Source organism: Gilbertella persicaria, assembly GCF_025201335.1.
Source record: "Gilbertella persicaria strain CBS 190.32 chromosome Unknown B0P05scaffold_38, whole genome shotgun sequence".
In the NCBI taxonomy this organism is placed as follows: domain Eukaryota; kingdom Fungi; phylum Mucoromycota; class Mucoromycetes; order Mucorales; family Choanephoraceae; genus Gilbertella; species Gilbertella persicaria.
The window spans coordinates 22723-42062 of NW_026251999.1; the positions used below are offsets into that span (position 1 = coordinate 22723).

Here is a 19340-nt window from a genome sequence, read left to right on the forward strand (position 1 = left end):
CTGTTAGTCCTCGTCGTAGATCCCCAAGCCCTAAGCGTACGTCCAATGACAGTTCCAACGAAGACACCAGAATGGACTAAATCCTTTGCTTTTAATAAACGAGTTGTACATGCATGACGGTGTTTTTTTTAGTCCGAAATTCAAAAACGTAATGATGATAAAGACGTGTCTTGTTTTTTTTTTTTTTTCAACTTAACATGCCCATTGTCTATTCTTTTACTAACGGAGACGCTTTATCAAACGGTCTCAATAGTTTTGTTGAAAAGGTTTCTCGTGAAGCTATTGCTGATCATGGTCATGTCTCGATTGCCATTTCTGGTGGTTCTTTACCCAAGATTCTCTCTAAAGAACTCGCGTTCAATAAAAACGTTGACTTTAGCAAGTGGCATGTCTTTTGGGCTGATGAACGCTGTGTAGCTCATGACAGTCCTGACTCTAACTACCTCGAAGTCAAGAAATCCCTTTTTGATCATATTCCTCAAATTCCTCAAGACAACATTTATCCTATCCATGAAAAGTATGCTATTGCCAAAGATGCTGAGCATGCTGCTCAAGACTATGAAGAACAACTTAAAAAGTTCTTCAAGCACGAATTGCCTTCTTTTGATCTCGTCTTGTTAGGCATGGGTCCTGATGGTCACTGTTGCTCGTTGTTCCCCGGTCATCCTTTGTTGGAAGAAACCCAACGTTGGGTTGCACCTATTGTTGACTCCCCAAGCCTCCACCAGAGCGTATTACTTTGACTTATCCTGTTGTCAACAACGCCAAATTGGTCGTATTTGTGACTGCAGGTGATGGTAAGAAGGACATGGTGCAACAGATCATTGAACAGCCTGAAAAGAACTTGCCTTGTCAGCGTGTTAAGCCTGCTCATGGTGGCAAAGTTTATTGGTTTATTGACGATGCTGCTGCTTCTAAATTAAGAAAAGAATCGTGTTCAGAATATAAGTTGTAAATAGACATGCAAAACAATAAAGTATAAATTTCGTACGTTTATGCGACTGAAAAAAAGAAGTTGCGTAGAATGAAGGAGAAATTGAGAGGGTGATACAAAAAGACTAAAGCACAGATCTCGAAGTATATATATGTTGAATGACAGGCCAAAAAAAAAAAAGGTAAATTGTTTGCTTTAACCAAATATATCCAAAAATAGGGTCAACCTATTAAACAAAAGTAAAATGATATGATAAAGATCGACATTTGGCTTAGAAAACTTTCTTTTTCATATTTCAAACATGAAATGGAAGTAATGGAACATACCGCAATTATACTTTCATACATGTATCTTTTAAAGTTACGGTAAAGAACTAAAGTTTATACACGTGGAGTATCACTTTTTTCTCCTATATTCAAACACTGTATGCAAACTTCACTATGCTATCCAGATTTCCCCTTTTCTCTCTTTTATGCGGTCCCCTTTTGCTCCTTTATGCACTCTCTTTTTTTATTTTTTATTCGTCAGTTCCAATCATATTAATTGTCTTCTTTAAGTCTGGATTTTTACATTCTTGTAAACAAAAGGAGATCAAGAACCAAAAGGAGGTCAAAATAACTCCTCACTCTTTACGAATTGAGTATATATATAATGGACTTGATCTTGTCCAATTTTTTTTCATTATCAATATATTCGATAAATGGCACGTCTTACTAAAATCTGCATTTTTACTCTCGCTTTGATGGTAGTTGCTACTTCTGCTGCCCCTTGTCATGATGGTAGTGACGTTGGTCATCACCACGGTGGCGATCACCACGGTTCTGTTGGACACCACCATTCCGACGACGATGATGATGAATGGGATAATGATAGCTGGGGTGGTGATGATAGTGACAATGACTTTGACGATGATGAAGATTGGGACCATGAAGGTGGCTGTGGCTCTCATCACTCTGGCTGCGGTGGCGGTAGCGGCAATGGCGGCAATGGCGGCAATGGCGGCAACGGTGGTCACGGCGGTAATGGAGGCAATGGTGGTCACGGCGGCAACGGCGGCAACGGTGGTAATGGCGGACATGGCGGTCATGGCGGACATGGTGGCAACGGACACGACGGTGACAATGGCCATGACGGTGACCATGGTGACCACGGCGACCACGGCGACCACGGCGACCACGGCGACCACGGCGACCACGGAGACCACGGAGACCACGGCGATCACGGTGATAATGGCCATGGCGGACACAACGGTGGTGATGGTGATAACGGTCATGGTGGTCATGGCGGACACAACGGTGGTGATGGTGATAACGGTCATGGTGGTCATGGTGGTGACAATGGTAACGGTGGTGACAATGGCAACGGTGGTGACAATGGCAACGGTGGTGACAATGGTAACGGTGGTGACAATGGCAACGGTGGTAACGGTGGTGACAATGGCAACGGTGGTGACAATGGTAACGGTGGTGACAATGGCAACGGTGGTAACGGTGGTGACAATGGCAACGGTGGTGACAATGGTAACGGTGGTGACAATGGCAACGGTGGTAACGGTGGTGACAATGGCAACGGTGGTAACGGTGGTAACGGCGGCAGCGGTGATGATTGCTCTGGCCCTGATGTTGATGGAAACCTCATTGGTGTTGGTGCCAAATGTATTCTCAACAATCTTCATGTCGAAGACGTTGCTAAGAACATTGATATTGCCAAGAACATCGATGCCAAGGGACTTATCAGCGACAACGATGTCCAAGTTCTTTAAGTTCGTTAATCTATTGATACAACAGTTCATCTCATTCGCATTATACATTCATAACAAACTACTTCATCTTTCATGCATGAACTTCATTTTCATTCATACAAAACTTTTATATCATTTCTCTTCTAATAAAATAATTTTGTTATAATCTTTCTTATCCTGACATTGTTACTCCTGACAGGACATAGACACTCCTTTTTTAGGTCTTCATCCAGGTGAATTGATTGCATGTCTCCTATATATAATAAAAAGCACGTGCTTTTTTGACGTATAATTATTGCAGTATTTTTTTCTTCTTCAAGACAGTAAGAATGCTGATCAAGTGTCAAATGTAAGCAACTGCCTCTATGTTTGTTTATGGGACGCATACATATGCATCAAATCACTTCTTTCATTTTTTAATATGGACTTAAAAGAGAAATGACACCACTTGCCGTCACCGGTAGTAGTTAAAAATAAAATTTTATAAGGAACTTTTTGTTATGAGCGTAAGTCATAGAGGATTCGAAAATACTTGGGGCAGATTCAGATGTATAAATGCCCTCGTATGCTAGAGCTGTAATTGAATAATTAAGCTCCTTTACAGTAATTGCTAACGTTATATGTACATAAAATCCATGAAAACCATGCTTTCGATATATATTTATCTTAGTCTGGTTTTTATAAAAAAAAAGTAAATGGGATCATCACGCTAGATGCATACACTCATCACTTTTAGGCATCAGTAAGTCCTTTTTTATATGAATGGGCCTTCAAGTAAAAACATTAATACTGAATTGAAATGCTGCAAAAACATACACACACATACATATATATACGTATGCCTTTCTGTAGTAGTATTTTCTCAATAACTTTGTATGAGTTATATATTCTTTTCTTCATTTACTATTTATAAACTGTACACGATGTTGATATGCATGCAGTAGGATATTGCTTCTTCTCAGACTTTATTTTATATGCATAAAAAAAATACACACACGGCTTCTCTCTAATTTTCCTGTTCCCTCCTTTTTTCGGGATAATTGGAGACCACAGAGTACTTGATGATGAGAAGTACTTGAAAAACCGTTATCATTTTTAAAAATCTTTTTTAAAAAAAGTTAATATACAGGTCTGGTAAAGATATTTTTCTTTTCTTTCAGTTTGATGTTACTGTTCGTTTCTTTTTTCTTTTTAATAAACCTGTACAAAATAAAAGGCTAAAAGGCAATAGAATATTTCTTTTGTTGTAAATGTTAAGGGTCAAATTTATTTTGTAAAGAATGTTAGAGCTGTTTTCTATTTTTTTTCGGCATAATCATAGTCATAAAGCACAATAGCTGACAAGGCTATACAATATGCATTCTTGGATCTACTTCCAAGCCATTATTTACGCTAGATAATTGCAATAGCTTATGTTCTTTTTGTCTTTTCTTTAGGCACTGATACATGTGTCACTCAGAAAAAAATTAAGGTGAAGGAGAAATTATTGATTTCTTTCATATGCTCTGCAAGTGTTTGATTACAATTATGGCTATAATGTCCATCACTCACTGAGTATGATTTCTACGTAGCCAATAAACCTAAATGAATATTTTCCTACTGAGAAAACTGACATTCTTGTTCTCAATCAAACACATTTAAAACAAAAGACTGTTGTCTATAGTTGTACAACTACCTATCTAAAGTTGGATGATGAGAAAATGAAACATTTAAAAAGAACAAATCAAGACAATTACATTTGTTTTAATAGTAACCCTTTGTCATTGAATCAACTTCTAAAGTGGATATGATAAAGAACAAGTGACCTTTCCAAGAAAGGGATATACGTTTTTTTTTTTATTAAAAACTCGAGGTTTGCGCAAACATGTTATTCTGGATTTGCCAAGAAAAAACTGCATTTTGTGTTAGTATGATCTTGAAAGGTTTGTTTGTATTCTCCTTAAAGTTATTTAATTTAATGACCAGGTCTTGCATCAGAACCCTTATTAAAGTGTTCTTGTGTTAGCTATCTTCATTGGTAGAAACTATACTTTAGAATAGCCTATTTATTTTGTGTTTCTTCACCAAATATTAAAACTAGAGGGTCAAGATCTAGATGCTTATCTGGCCTTTTTCTCAATTGTCAGTTATCTTTTGCATTTAAGATACATCTTTCAAGCCTGTGCATCTTTGTGTAGTACTCAGTGAATCTTGCCTTATTTTGTACTCTATAACATGATAAATTGTAATACAGTATTATCTAGACTGTAATTAATCAAAAAATAAAATAAAATACAAAGACACTGCATACACAGCCCCCATTTATCATGTTACTTTCGAAGTTAATTATCAAGTTTCTTTGTTCGAGGAAACCAAAAATTTCCCTCTTTTTACAACAAGAACATAGGTGTATGATAAGTACTGTGTCAATGTACTAAACCAGAAAGAAAGAAAAAGTTTAAATTAAAGTCTAAAAAGAAAATTGAAGTGGTTAATACATATTGTTTTCCATGCACTGATGTCCGTTTTGTTTGTTAAATGAACAATCAAAAACAGTAATGTTAGTCAAAATTTAAGACCAAGTGCATTTCAAGGAGCTATTCTTTTTCTATATTTTGCTTGGTTCTAATTGTCTAAAGAGATAAAGCTTCTTCAATTGCATTAGTATACTTTTTTAAATTCGAGAAAATACAGAAACTTTGGTAGCACAACATTTCAAGCTTCAATTTTGTTTATCATTTAAAATTAAAATGTTTGTCCTACTTCAAAAAATTAAGGAGTTGTTTATTGTGCAAAGATTAAGGGTATTATCCTACGAGACACCAGAATATTCAAACAGTTTCACTTGTGTATTGTCCTCTTTCAAGGTCATTTGAATAAAAGTCATCAATAGCTCGTTTTTGAAGAATGAATTATTTCTGACTTCCTTAATCAGATTGGGATGTAGGTGTACATCAACATAACGGTGTGTATGCATAATTTTACCAGAAAATGTAGACACAACAAATTCTTTTAGAGGCTCTATCAGCAACCAGATATGATCAAGTTCTGTTAGATACTTAACAAATAATTTGAATATACTATTTCTAAATGTTGAATAGACTGAGCAAAATGCTTGCCAGCCTGTAGTAAACCGGAACCAACGCTAAAAGCAACTCAAAGCATGCACTACCGCGAAAAAAAAAAGAAAGCATGATGCTCTAAACTTGACGTCAAATGCACCAAGCTAAATATGGAACTGCTTGGTGCATTTGAGACAGGGATTTTCAATTAAATGACTACAAAAAAAAGCACTATGTACACTCATGAATAAAGAAAAACATTTTATTGTTTTTATTTAACATTCCATTATCACACAATCACTCATAGACATATATCGCAAACCCGCTTTCCCATTTTTGACACAACTTGGCGTTTAAAAACCCCAACTTAGACGCTCAGATACTAAGAAGCACAAGGAACTACTTGGTGCGTTACACTTATGTTAGAGCAATATTACAAAAGTCTAACGTTAATGCTGTTAAAAAGTCAAAAATAAACTTTATCATCAAGCATGTACCTAACCTGTTGCAAAGCATCATGTCTGCGTATTCCTGTCATATGTTTGTTCCTTGGGATACACCTTCCGAAGTGTACGATGAATCAAAAAAGAAGAAGCGTCTTGATTTGGCGATGTGTTTGCTTGATGGTGTGGAGATTGACTGTGGAGAAATAAAGTTACCAGATGCAAAGGCTGACGATGTGCAAGAAGATTGTTGTCGAGTACCAGAACACTTAAAAAAGATACTGCATAGGCGAATACAGGTTGTTTCGGAGGGCTGTTTGTTTTCGAAGAAGTTGAATTGAGCATGATGGAGTTCAAAAAAGAACTTTATGAATACTCCATAATCAACAAGCTCGAGTTACCTACAATGTTATCTACTTGTGATTACATGAATGAATCTCTTGAGTTTCTATTGGAGTTTTTTGATTTAATTAAAAGCACCATAGTTGCAAAAAACAATTCTGTAAATTCATTGGCTTTTTCAAAATACAAAAGTTTATTAAAGCCAACCATTTCTTTCTGTTGAATTTATTTGATTTGTAACAAGAGAGGTATTTCGGCAATTGAAGTCGCCTAAAGCAACGGCTGGAAATGAATTAAGTTATGTTTTTGGGGAAATAGTATATTCGGTTTTGGCCAGGCAAAGATTGAATGTATACAGCTGAGTAACATATGTCAAGACTTCAAGCGGAAGTGGTCTTAAATGAGTGTGTCGGCCCTTTGTAGGTTTAGAAATTACAAGTGTTCATATAGCCTGTAATCGGATTACATTGGATTCGGAAGAAAGCGTGCATAAAAGTTATGAAGGCTGGGTTTGTTTATGACAGACAGACGTAACCATATATGAGCATCAATGTTTCAAGAAGAATTATGTCAGCATTTCTTCAAATGCTGCATAAAACTCACCACAGAAGACCTGTTTGCAATCGAATACCAACGTCAAGATACCTTGATTAAGGCATGAAGGGTCCATGGATATCCGCCACATAATTAAAAAATGAGTTCTAAGCAATCATCACTTAGTTTTAATATGGGTGAAACATACTAAAACGAAAATAACAAAGACTATGACTAAGAAGAAAAAAAAATCGCGTTTTGAATTGAATATTATTAATTTGTAGAAGTTTCGAGATTATTTCTCCTCTATTTCCTCACTATATCATTCTTTTTTCTCTCTCTTTTTCAATTCTTTATGCGCTATTCGACTCATTCCTTATTGGCGCATAAGCACAAGTGTAAAGGATTTTAATATATGAAGCTTAATTACGCAGAAAAAAAAATATGCTTATTAATAGTTTCTGTCAAAAAAAAAAAAAGCTAAATGTCCGCTTTGCCTAAATTAAATCATCGTTTATAAAAGCTCGTCTGTTTGTTTTTCATTTTTTTATCTTCTTCTTCGTCTTATTAATAATTAACCAAAGATGGTCTCCAACAAGCAAGTTGTTTTCGCTAAGGTCCCTGCTGACTATCCCGTCGCTGGTGAACATATGCAAATTAGAGAATCTACTATTGATTTGGATGCTGAACTCGCCAAGGGTGAATTTATCCTCAAGACACTCGAAATCAGTGTTGACCCATACATGCGTGGTCGTATGAGAGACCCTAACATCAAGAGCTATGCTCCTGCTTTTGATTTGGATGCTCCCATGACTGGTGACACTATGTCTGTTGTTGTCCGCTCCAATCATCCTGATTACAAAGTAGATGATTTGGTCTATGGTCGTACTGCTCGTGGTCGTTTTGAAGAATACGTCAAGGTAGATGCTGAATATGCCAAGTCTTCTTATGTTGTCCGTAACGATGCTAAGCAAAACGGTCTTCCTTTGAGCCATTATGTCGGTGTTCTTGCTATGCCTGGTATGACTGCTTACTATGGTCTCCATGAAGTCGGTAAGCCTAAGAAGGGTGAAACTATCTACGTTTCTGCTGCTGCTGGTGCAGTTGGTCAAATCGTTGGCCAAATTGGTAAGGCTCTTGGCTGTTACGTTGTTGGTTCCGCTGGCTCTGACGATAAGGTCGAATACCTCAAGACAATTGGGTTTGATGATGCCTTCAACTACAAGAATGGCGATATTGAAGAACTCTTGAAAAAGCACTGTCCCAATGGTATTGATGTCTATTATGAAAATGTGGGTGGTAAGATGCTTGATGCTGTTTTGAAGGTCGCCAATAACTTTGCTCGTATCATTGCTTGTGGTATGATTTCTCAATACAACCTTACTAAGCCTGAACCCATCTACAACACGATGTACATTGTTGCCAAGCGTATCAAGTTTGATGGCTTCATTATCATGGATCACATGGACTTTGAAGAGAAGTTCCTTCAAGATGTCACTCCTTTGTTAGCTAATGGTCAAATCAAATACCGTGAAGATATTGTGAAGGGTATTGAAAACACTCCTGAAGCTTTGATCAGTGTTCTTAGGGGAAAGAACTTTGGCAAGATGGTTGTCCATGTTGCTGATTTGTAAATATATTGCTTAATATTATAAATAAAATAGAATGTGTTATCGAGAATTGGTCTACTTTTTAGTGATAAAAATAATGGAATAAGTGAGTGTCGTCATGGATTGATGAGAGTCTAGCAAAGAAGTTTGATAAAATGTATCATTTTAATACATTTGGTATATACTATTCCTCGAAACTATTGGCACATCTAGAAATAAAAATTGGTGCACTTTTTTCTTGTGATTTAGCACACTTTTAATTTTAAGTTCAGCACAAATAAAAAAATATTTTGGCACAGGTTATTTGGCACAAAGTGTGCCAAACTTAAAGAGGTTCTTTCTTGAGACAAGTTTCAAATTTTAAAGCTGAATACCTGCAAAAGCCTTTCAGATCGCTAAAGCGAATATCGTTGGAAGCATCCGATATTCTACTGGTGAATGTCTCATTGTCTAAAAGACGCTCTCTTTTCAACTTGCTCTTGAAAATTGACCAAAATTGTTCAATTGGATTGAGTTCAGGAGAGTAAGGTGGAAGATAAACACAACCATAGCCACGACTCTCAATATACTTTCGGATGTCATCCGCTGTATGAATTGGAGCATTGTCCATTATAATATAATGGCCTTTGAATTCTTCGTGCTTATCCAAAATGTCAAGAGTGCAGACAATGAAATTAAAATAATGGCCAGTAATCGTACCAATCGTCTTTTGGGCCTTCGAATTGTTTGCTTTTCTTTTCTTTGAAGGCGCTACTGGCCTTCTCATTTGAATATTAACAACGCCAAAAGGTGGAATAGCACCCAGAATCGTTGTTGTTTTTGCTCTTGTTGTTGGTTGAACAACTTCTGCACGAGTCCCTTTCTTTGACCAGGCCATCGTTCTTTTCAAGTTGATATGAAATGCTGACTCGTCAACGAAAACACAATTACTTTGGAAGTCCAGATCAGTTTCAATCCATCTCTGGACCCATTCGTAACGCTTGAGAATGCTTGAGGGTGAGTTCCTTTCTTTTGAATGAAAATAAGCTTTCTTAAATGACAAAGCGCACTTCTCAGTCATGAATCTATGGATTGAAGTCTTAGAGACTTTCAAATCTTTAAATTCATTTATTAGACTCTCCATAGCCTGATCTAAGGTTGCTGAAGGGAAATCCATAAACTCTTTTTCTAATAATCGCTGGTGCTCTCTGTTGAAATTGCTTGGCCGACCTGTCTTAGATTTGATTTTCTCTTTTCCATCACTCTGCTCCTTCTGGTCTTTCTCAAACCAGTTGTAAGCAGTACGTCGAGCGATATTAAGCTGCGTGGCTACTTTACCAGGTGTCAGGCCTTTTTCATAGACTAGGTGGAAGAATCGCTCCTTGACATCTCTACTGTGCTTAACATACGATCCTTTGCCAGAAGTTTCTGTTGCCTGAATTTTTTTTGTTCCTCTCACTTTACTGCTTCGCGCTCAGGGGGTTTTAGATCTAAGTATTGATCGAAGTTGGTGACGTTGTCTAAAGGACATTGTTCTTCATCGATCTCCATTTCAATAGGCTCGTTTCCAAACTCATCAACAACATCGCCTCTTCCATTTTCATAGTATACTTAAAAAATGTGCCGAAACTTGAAGTAGAAACATGCCAAAATATTTTTTTATTTGTACTGAAAAAGTGCCAATAGTTCCGGGGAATAGTGTATGCCTCCACTTTCAAAAGATTGAGAAAAAAGTTTGAATTTTAAACGCAAATCACTGCATCATGTTCAAACCTGCTCATTTGGGACTCAAAAATATCGAGTGTTATAGTATTTTTTATCCGCACAAGCCTGCCGCATCAAAAGATACCAAAATAAGTATACATCTACTATCAAGTATCTTAAAAAAAAAGGCTACTTTAGTACTAACTACAGTGCACAATGAAATTTGAATGCAGATTCGAAGCCAATGTCCATATTAAGTCGATGATTTCGTCTTAGTAAACTCGTTTTCTTTTCTCCAAAAGCACCTAGACATGGCCTTACCTGATTTCGGTGGGATCAGACATGTAATCCATGCGTGTAAAGGCAGGATTTATGCTACCTTTATAGGCCTAAGAAAAACGCAAAGATATACATGAAATGTTATCTTTTTTTTCACTCTGGAAGCATTTATCTTCCTGCTGTCTTGATTGTGCGAATAACCAATGTATTATTAAGATAAAGCAACTTGTTAACACACATAATTGATCCATTGATCTGGTGAGTCGAGTGAGTTTGATGAACTGGGTTTAGTGTAAAGTAGTTGCTGTAAGCGCTTCAGCAGGCATTAAAGTACATTAGCTCTTTTCACTTTATTCTCTATTGTTTCTCTTAGTCTAATTAGACTCTCACTATATTGTCAACAATGCGATGCATTACTGTTATTCATTCAGTATCTACTTTTTTTTTAGTAGTTTTATCTAGAAGCAAGCATTACTAGCTAAAAGAAAAAAAAATGACAATTTATCATGTTCAAATCATTATTGTTTATTTTAATGGAAAGGGTATCATTGCTTGTCTAATGACTGTATTTCTTTGTCTACGCGTTGTTGGTAATCATCGCCTTTTAATGTTTCTAGAATATCTTGGTGTATCTGGTGAAAAATACCTTCTCTTTATCACATGTAAGTAACACCATAAAATCAATACGACTTACTTTTCTAGTTCTGACATCACTTGTTCGTGAAATAAGAATGGTTCCTTGTCCAGTAGACTGGGATCTTTATTGACCATATCTTCCATAAAGTGTTTAAGATCGTCCAAGAGCTTTTGTCCAGCAAACTATAAGCAAGTCAGTACTAACTGTCTTTTTTGTTTTGTTTTGGCTTACTTGGGACTGGAAGTCTGAAAGTAGCTTCTTTCTCAACTCGTCAAAAGTACCGTTTTTCTTTAGTTGTAATACGGCTTCTTCTGGTGTCATGATTGAAATAAAGAACAAAAAATCCTGGTATCCACAGTCATGGTCAAGGATAGCGGGAAAACTGTAACACCGGTCCATATTTTTTTTTTTTTTTTTTTTTTTTTTTTACTTGTTATAAAATACGTCTTTTATTATTATTTATCTTTCTTTATCATTTAGTTATGTCAGACCCTTCTCAATGGCAAACCTCTTCACCGTCTGATCAACAACACTATGTTGACATGAATCAACACTATTTATACAATCGATCGTTTCCTTTACAACTTCGACCACTTCAACCTAATCCGAATCCTACAAGAGAACATAATTTTTATCCTTTCTCAGTTGGCAGTACGACAGAAACAGAAAAAAATAAAGAAGGCAAGCGTATACGTGTTAGTCGTGCATGGTATGTCGTTTTTTTTTTATTGAACACAAAAAGGAAATAACGTTATCATTCAGTGATGTATGTCGACGTAGAAAAATCAAATGCGAGAACATTGCACCTGGAGAAGCATGTAAAAACTGTAAAGCATCCAACAATGAATGTACATTTAAAGACAGGTAAATAACAATATTAATAACAATAATAATAATGATAATGATAATAATAAACATGTATCATTTATTTGATAACAGTGCAAAAAAGCGAGGACCACCTAAAGGGTAATGAAGGTTTTTTTTAATTATAGATATACATTCAATTAACAGAGTAAAGCGTTTAGATACATTGAAGTATTAGAGAATCGCTTAAAGAGAATGGAGAAATTGTTGGGTGGATTGACAGATGAATTTGATGAAGAAAAAGAGGAAGAAAATATACCATCTAAAAGAATCAAGACGGAGGAAGAGAATTGCCGAAATCAAGAAGTTACACAAGCTCTTGAACACGACGATGTAACATTGCCTGTCAACAGCGGCGCCTTGACCGATTCGCCAAAAAAGGATCCAGAACAATTGACATATGAACTGTCGTCGCTGAACACAGGGCTTAATGCACGTTACATTGGTGACATGAGTCCATTGCCTTTGTTAGCCCAAAAGATCAATTTTGAAGATGCTCGTATTGCTTCCAAGATTGGATTCAAAATAAGAAGATTTGGTCAAAGTTTTGTTATTTATGAGAAAGACGACAAAAAAGACAAACACCATAGCATGCATCTCTTAGAGAGAATGGGAAAATTAAGGCCAGGCGAAACAATCAAAAGTCTAAATGACTGGATTTATAAAGTGACTGGCCTAGACAAAAGAACAAGTGATGCATTAATGAAAATGTAAGTAGAACTTTCATGATCTTGGCTTACCAGAACAATAGCTATTTTGCTTATATTCATCCTGGTTTACCTGTGATCAACAAGCAGCTCTTTTTGAAGCAATATCGTGGGCAAGTTGTTGGATATCCCTCAGCACCACTATTGAATGCTATCTATGGTGCTTCTGTGCGGTACATAAATACATGCAGAACCTTTGGTGATGAACTATCTTTTGATCATCCTATTGAGACTAAAAAAAACTGGTCTGAATACCTATTTGAAAATGTATTTGCTTATATTCGAGGCAAGTATTATCCTTGTTTGCCTACTGTTCAGGCTGTGGTGATTGTTCAGAATCATCTTGCCAGTCTAGATGAAAAAGTAGCAGGCACCTGGCTACTTGCTTCGGGTGCCACTCGGGCAGCTCAAGATTTAGGTCTGCATCGATCCAGCGAATGTTGGGATCTACCTACAAGTGAGAAAGAAACAAGAAGAAGAGTATGGTCTGCTGTTTATATTATGGATAAATGGTCAGCAGCAGCCACAGGAAGACCACAGACTATTTTTGATGAAGATTGCGATGAAATCTATCCAAGTGAAAGTGCAGACTGGGACGAAATCATGGATGTAAAGCATGAAAATGATGATGATGGACCAAGATTTCCTTCTTTAGATGAAAAAGTAGCACAGAAAGCAAATCGTGGCACAATTCCTATCTATCAACCCTTTGTACAGCTTGTCAAACTATCAGAAATTTTGGGGAAACTGTTAAAAGGTTTGTATACACCACTTGCTAAAAAGCATAGTGAAAAGCATGGTAGTGATGCCATCGTTACCTATCTTGATAATGCATTGTCTGAATGGAGAACTGCTTTACCACCTGCTCTGCAAATTTCTTCTAGAAATGTACACCGATTGAACAATCGTGGCCAAACACCCTTGATTTCCATGTCAGGTAAACAGAGTTAAGTAGGTACATTGGCTCATTCTCTTTCTAGGACTAATGTATTTAGCCTATTGTACATTGCTTATACTACTTCATCGACCATTTATTGAAAAAGAAGGCAGTCAAAAGACCCGTTCTGCACAAACATCGTTTAGTATCTGTACAAGTGCAGCTACTCAGTGTGTTGAAATTGTAGAAAAAATGCATTACAGAGACTTTTTGCTTGTTTCTTGGAACTTTTCTATTTATCCTTTATTTACAGCCATTTTGATCCATATTAACAATGCTTCTCATGCAGACAGTATTGTATCTGATGTTGCAAAATCCCACCTTATTCGAGCCAATGATGTACTGAAGCGACTCTCAAGACTGTCATCAGGTGTAGATCAACTGTCGAATATCATTCATCAATTGATCATTGACCGAGACATCACACTTGAAAAGCTTGTGCTTGAATGCGATACTAAATCAAAGAAGCAAGCCAAATCAAAAAAGACAGTGAATGAAGTCGAAGAAACAGCTTCACCTGCGTTTGTTAGTTCTGATTCTGAAGCCATTCCTAGTTGTCAGTCTACACCTAATTCATTGACCAATGACGATTGGATCAATGGGCTCTATTCTTCTCTACAGACAGAGACAATAGTAACATGTAAGTTCCTTTGTTTATTTCTTTTTTATCTTATGCATCCCATAGCTTCTGAGACTCAGCCATCACCCATGAATACCAATACAAATCTGGTTGAATCGTTGCCTTATTCACTAAGACAATTTGGTATCTATACAGACCAAACGTACTCACCTCACAATCAATCACGACAGCTTCATGTACCATGTCAAGCCAACATGAATGATGGTACACAGCCTCAAATGATGATGAATCCTGCAGACAGTGTCTTATTTGGTATATCAGATGTAGGATTCTCTACATCACTTAATATGCAGCCATACATGCAATCCAATGTTGAACCCACTTTGAGCAATGACTATCCAACTCAGCTTAATAATCTGATTGATAATAGCAGTGTCTTTAGACATCGACCTGAAAATCCATTTTGGTCTATGCCCAGTAGTATGGAGTTAAATGATTGGGCAGCTTATTTCTTACCTCAACAACAACAACAGCAACAGCAACAACAACAACAACAACAACAACAGCAACAACAGTCAACATCATGGCATAATAATCTTCATTATTAATAATAATAAATTGGTGTATTTGATGACAAATACTTTATGGACAAAAGTAGAAAAAAGATGTATGTAAAAGAAAATTACGTGTATTCAGGTGCTGCATTTGGAGTTGTACAAATGCAAGTGTATTATAGATGCATTGTGTAAGGGAATTACATAAGTTTACGCAATTTCACTTGCTTCTAATTTAGCATGATCCACTTCACTGGTATCGTTCAATTCTTCTTGGCTTACTGCTCTGCCTGATTTACGAGCAATAAAGTCACGGAACCAATGAATGAGGCATTGGAAGAAATAGCCAACAACACAGATAATACCGACTAAAATGTACCACAATGCTGCCTTTCCGCCTTGACTCCAGTCTAAAAAGCCATAGATCCAATAGCCATTACTATCCTAAAGTGTGAGAGAGCAAGCTATTTGAATTTGATGTAGTATTACCAAGCATAAACAATGAATGCCAAGAACATAAATAAAATGATAGTGATCAAAGGGAAAACGACCATGCGAATAGGTGTCTTCATGCGGTTCATGATCACATCGAAAATCATCAAGAAGAAAGAAACAGCATGGACAGACACATTAAGCCAAACAGTAACGGTGGTATCTACCACAAGACAAGCGTGTTATTGCACTAGACAACATGATCATGAACTTACTCGCAGTACTGCTTCCATACAGCAAAGACCAATAAACAACAGGTGTGACAATACTGGCACATTATTCTTGTTAGTGCATGACTTGCATACATGATATGACTTACTTGAATGTAATGACAGTTGAATAAAGGTACATATACATGTAGTTCAGAACAGCAGGTTGGTTTAACATGAAATCCATGTTTTTGTTTCTAATGTATCGAAAATGATTTACACATGATGTCTATTCAATAAGTCAATGTGTCATCGAAATGTGATATTTACAATAAGATATGAATGAAGACCGATATAGGTCAAGGAAGTAAAGAACTGAAAGAATTTGCCATTGTCTGTAACTCCAATGTCTGTCCAGAGAACAATGGTTGAATATAAGGCTAAAATAAGACGAATACAGAAAAAAACCTTTGTTGAGAACCAATTCGAAGTCACTGCTCTTTCAGGCACGAAATCAGTAAATCCTATCCAGTTTATAATGGCGTATTTTGATGGTTCTATCTTTTGGTCTTTATACATAATCATCTTGACCAAATTAAGAACGGAAATAGAGAAAGAAAAATGCGAAAAGAAAAAGAAATTTACCTTTTTTTTTATCATTGTCCCAGTGGTCTTTTTTTTTTTTTTTGTGCAATTCAAATATTTTACACAAGAGGAACTTGAAAAAAAAAACATTCTGTTTCTCCTTCTTGTGTTCCAACCCACTTACTTATTTTTTTGTATTTTTCTAGTCATGTAAAGAGACGTTGCCTTGCTATTGAATGATTTATTATTGTATTGTCTAAAGACAGTAGAGGGATCATTTAAAGTTTTCAGGCCACTTTTTTAAGGTTTATAAAAAGGGAAATTTCATTTTCAGAATGCTGCACAACACTTGTTAATAAAGCGGTGTTTTTTTGTGTTGTTTATTATCAAGATTTGAAGAAGAAAAAAACTTTTAACAATGTTTGAGACTTATAGGTGACATAAAATGTCTGTCAAGATAAATTGAATGGCATAGCATAGATAGAGAAAGTGAAGTTTGTGCTGTGTAATTGCACAAGTACTACAATTAATATAATGCCAAGTCTCAAGCAATTGTTCATTTTAGACCGATGATACAGTCGTACTTAGAATGAGTAATCACAGTTATATTCAATTTAAGCTAATCAACTCAGCAATAAAGAACTTGAGCATAAAGAGGAATTGCATATCTCCTAATCTTTTGCGTGATATAATAGAAATGATCAGGAACAACTCATTCCGTGTTTGCCGTAAAGTCCGGTCATGTCAAGGAGTGCGGAGTGACTCGGATTTTGTGTTGACAAAATAAATTAAAATCGTGTAGTGAGATGTCTCTTTCTTTTTCGAATCTTATCCACATCTCAAGGTAAACTATTCCATCCATCCATCCATCTATCTATTATCATGCCACAAAGCTTTGTGGAAAGCTACTGTACATGATTTTAGCAAACACTTTTATGAATCGCGGATGGCGCGACACTCTTAAAAGTTTGAATTGCTTTTTTAATCCATATTTTAGAATATCAATATGGTCAGAGTCTCTGTTTTGCAAGATTGTTTGAACAACATCAACAACGCTGAAAAGCGCGGTAAGAGACAAGTTCTTGTTCGTCCTTCTTCCAAGGTTATTGTTAAGTTCTTGTCTGTTATGCAGAAGCATGGTAAATATCTTTTTCTTTTTTTCAGAAAAAAAATATTATTACCCCGTAGTATAACTGGTTGCATGTTGACTCTTTTCACAGCATGTAATTTTTAAATCTACGGGAGACTCAACTTCCATCATTTTATTTTTATTTTTTGCACTTCATTCTTTTTGATGTGTTTATTGAATAATGGAGATAAACTGACCCTTTTTTAGGCTACATCGGCGAATTTGAACAAATTGATGACCATCGTTCTGGCAAGATTGTTATTCAACTTAATGGCCGTATTAACAAGTGTGGTGTTATCTCTCCTCGTTTCAACATTAAGCTCGGTGAGCTTGAAAAGTGGACTGCTAACTTGTTACCTGCTCGTCAATTCGGTCACTTGGTCTTGACTACTTCTGCTGGTATTATGGACCATGAAGAAGCTCGTCAAAAGCACACTGGTGGTAAGATTCTTGGTTTCTTCTACTAAGTCCTCGGATACCTTGCCAAAAAAAATAAAAAGTTTTTTATATATATATAAACTCTGTACATAAATAATTAAAGATCTTTATTAAAATAATGTTGTCTAATGATATTGTCCTTCTAATGATAATTCTTGATCTATTTTTTCTTCATGGCCTATCTGGTTATTCAAGATAACAAAGCCTATTAAGATCAAGACACTGCCAACCAGGGTGGATGTAGGTACCATTGTTCCTGTGACTAACACATCTGTGACAGCAACAGCAGGTACAGTCAACATGACACCTACTGCTGCAAATACGGGGTTGACAAGTGCAATGACAGCCATGAATGTGGCATTATAAATCACACTCATAGAAGCAATGGCTAAAATATAACCAAATGTTTCCAGATCAGGCAATTCAAATCGCTCAATACCAGAGAAATGAAGCAAAGGAAAAGGGATCCACAAGACAAACAGAGTGACCATACCAATAATACCAGTCACCATGTTGGCAAACAAAATAGTGGGTTGAGAAGGAGTTGCGTATTTTTTGTAATAGACTTCATAGAATCCATACAATGCAGCACCTATACAGGACACAAGAATACCAACCCATTCTGCAACACTTGAATCCTCTTGCTTCATGCTGTCTCCTCCGTCTTGTTGTTGTTGCGATGGCCAACATGCCATGGCTATCACACCTGCTAAACAAAGCATGACAGCAGCTATCTTGGAAGCACATAGTCTGTCATGTAACATCAAGATACTAAACAAATAGGCAAAAAAACAGCCAGTATTATAAATGGCTGTCAAATTAGACATGGATGTCAAATTGACACTCAAGTACCAAATATAAGCAGGTAATGTTAAGAGCACAGATAGCCATAGACTCGTCTTGATCATGAATCCTATAGGAGACACATGATTGCCTTGTACACGGTATTGTAGCTCAAGAAGTGAGTTTTGAACTGACGTTGCAGTTTTTTCTATAGTGCCAAGTATGTTTTGATAAAATGAGGATTTGTGTGGTTGTTGTATATATTCTACTATCAGCTGAATAGGAATCATTCCTGTATAACAAGAGTGACTTATGTACCTAATGAGAAGATCAATAGGTGTTCAATATTCATACTGTGTAGATTACAAGATAAAATAGGGTTTAGAATAATTCGTTGTCTTTTGAACATATTGAGCAAGTTCTGTCTGAAGAACGAATGAAATGATACATATTGTTAACATAATAGTGGCCAAAAACGAACTCGATTGTCTTGGTTTAAATAAAGCTGGTGGCGGTGATGGTGTATGTTCATCCGTTGGAACTGTGTGGTAAGAAGCCATACTGTTAAAAAGAAAGAAAGAAAGAAAAAAGGAAACCCTGTGAATTTGTAGCATATGAAATTTAAATAGGATTATCAAATTTCTAGACAGAATTTGATTGGGTGAATGATATTATCCTAAGAAAGCATTGCATTACTAACACAAATGTATAAAATGTGTTGAAAGTATTCATATATGATTTCAGAAATATAAATTCTAGATTTGTATCCTCTATGGCGTGGCTCAGTCAAGAATAAGCGCAGGCTGTAAAATCAAGCCCTGTGTGACATAAATCCATATATTTATATAGTTATTCTGCTTATTATCCTGTTGCCTGTT

General features: G+C 36.3%; 11 protein-coding genes across 11 annotated transcripts; 6 read left to right on the forward strand and 5 right to left on the reverse strand.

Moving 5' to 3' along the window:
• Window positions 1-197: 197 nt before the first annotated feature.
• On the forward strand, window positions 198-955 carry B0P05DRAFT_573879 (6-phosphogluconolactonase; the record flags this gene model as incomplete). The annotated part of the gene is made up of 2 exons (XM_051581535.1): window positions 198-692; window positions 719-955. The coding sequence occupies 2 exons, from the start codon at window positions 198-200 to the stop codon at window positions 953-955; spliced, it is 732 nt and encodes a 243-aa protein (XP_051432051.1).
• Window positions 956-1122: 167 nt separating this feature from the next.
• B0P05DRAFT_553390 (uncharacterized protein) lies at window positions 1123-2137 on the reverse strand. The gene has a single exon (XM_051579562.1). The coding sequence runs from the start codon at window positions 2073-2075 to the stop codon at window positions 1557-1559; it is 519 nt and encodes a 172-aa protein (XP_051432052.1). The 5' UTR covers window positions 2076-2137; the 3' UTR covers window positions 1123-1556.
• A 288-nt stretch (window positions 2138-2425) lies between these two features.
• On the forward strand, window positions 2426-2850 carry B0P05DRAFT_553391 (uncharacterized protein). Its single transcript, XM_051579563.1, has one exon. The coding sequence runs from the start codon at window positions 2434-2436 to the stop codon at window positions 2839-2841; it is 408 nt and encodes a 135-aa protein (XP_051432053.1). The 5' UTR covers window positions 2426-2433; the 3' UTR covers window positions 2842-2850.
• Window positions 2851-5412: 2562 nt separating this feature from the next.
• B0P05DRAFT_553392 (uncharacterized protein) lies at window positions 5413-6005 on the reverse strand. The gene is made up of 2 exons (XM_051579564.1): window positions 5736-6005; window positions 5413-5675 (listed from the first exon to the last, which is right to left on the reverse strand). Exon 2 carries the CDS (start codon window positions 5629-5631, stop codon window positions 5467-5469), a length of 165 nt encoding a protein of 54 aa, XP_051432054.1. The 5' UTR covers window positions 5632-5675; window positions 5736-6005; the 3' UTR covers window positions 5413-5466.
• Window positions 6006-7284: 1279 nt separating this feature from the next.
• On the forward strand, window positions 7285-8760 carry B0P05DRAFT_553396 (uncharacterized protein). The gene has a single exon (XM_051579565.1). It carries the CDS (start codon window positions 7620-7622, stop codon window positions 8667-8669), a length of 1050 nt encoding a protein of 349 aa, XP_051432055.1. The 5' UTR covers window positions 7285-7619; the 3' UTR covers window positions 8670-8760.
• A 2350-nt stretch (window positions 8761-11110) lies between these two features.
• B0P05DRAFT_553400 (uncharacterized protein) lies at window positions 11111-11640 on the reverse strand. The gene is made up of 3 exons (XM_051579566.1): window positions 11476-11640; window positions 11302-11426; window positions 11111-11258 (listed from the first exon to the last, which is right to left on the reverse strand). The coding sequence occupies exons 1-3, from the start codon at window positions 11563-11565 to the stop codon at window positions 11153-11155; spliced, it is 321 nt and encodes a 106-aa protein (XP_051432056.1). The 5' UTR covers window positions 11566-11640; the 3' UTR covers window positions 11111-11152.
• B0P05DRAFT_209176 (uncharacterized protein) lies at window positions 11368-12260 on the forward strand. Its single transcript, XM_051573231.1, has 4 exons — window positions 11368-11628; window positions 11725-11953; window positions 12007-12108; window positions 12184-12260. Exons 2-4 carry the CDS (start codon window positions 11727-11729, stop codon window positions 12212-12214), a joined length of 360 nt encoding a protein of 119 aa, XP_051432057.1. The 5' UTR covers window positions 11368-11628; window positions 11725-11726; the 3' UTR covers window positions 12215-12260.
• Window positions 12216-15359, forward strand: B0P05DRAFT_209085 (fungal-specific transcription factor domain-containing protein). The gene is made up of 4 exons (XM_051573230.1): window positions 12216-12818; window positions 12860-13752; window positions 13796-14392; window positions 14438-15359. The coding sequence occupies exons 1-4, from the start codon at window positions 12304-12306 to the stop codon at window positions 14938-14940; spliced, it is 2508 nt and encodes an 835-aa protein (XP_051432058.1). The 5' UTR covers window positions 12216-12303; the 3' UTR covers window positions 14941-15359.
• B0P05DRAFT_553409 (uncharacterized protein) lies at window positions 14915-16144 on the reverse strand. Its single transcript, XM_051579567.1, has 5 exons — window positions 15858-16144; window positions 15698-15816; window positions 15594-15646; window positions 15376-15541; window positions 14915-15325 (listed from the first exon to the last, which is right to left on the reverse strand). Exons 1-5 carry the CDS (start codon window positions 16110-16112, stop codon window positions 15097-15099), a joined length of 822 nt encoding a protein of 273 aa, XP_051432059.1. The 5' UTR covers window positions 16113-16144; the 3' UTR covers window positions 14915-15096.
• Window positions 16145-16942: 798 nt separating this feature from the next.
• B0P05DRAFT_496005 (40S ribosomal protein S22-A) lies at window positions 16943-17780 on the forward strand. The gene is made up of 3 exons (XM_051575383.1): window positions 16943-16956; window positions 17110-17251; window positions 17449-17780. Exons 2-3 carry the CDS (start codon window positions 17119-17121, stop codon window positions 17706-17708), a joined length of 393 nt encoding a protein of 130 aa, XP_051432060.1. The 5' UTR covers window positions 16943-16956; window positions 17110-17118; the 3' UTR covers window positions 17709-17780.
• Window positions 17781-17804: 24 nt separating this feature from the next.
• On the reverse strand, window positions 17805-19022 carry B0P05DRAFT_475775 (uncharacterized protein; the record flags this gene model as incomplete). Its single annotated transcript, XM_051574862.1, is given in 3 exon segments — window positions 17805-18670; window positions 18781-18815; window positions 18829-19022. The coding sequence occupies 3 exon segments, from the start codon at window positions 19020-19022 to the stop codon at window positions 17805-17807; spliced, it is 1095 nt and encodes a 364-aa protein (XP_051432061.1).
• Between the last annotated feature and the right edge of the window lie 318 nt (window positions 19023-19340).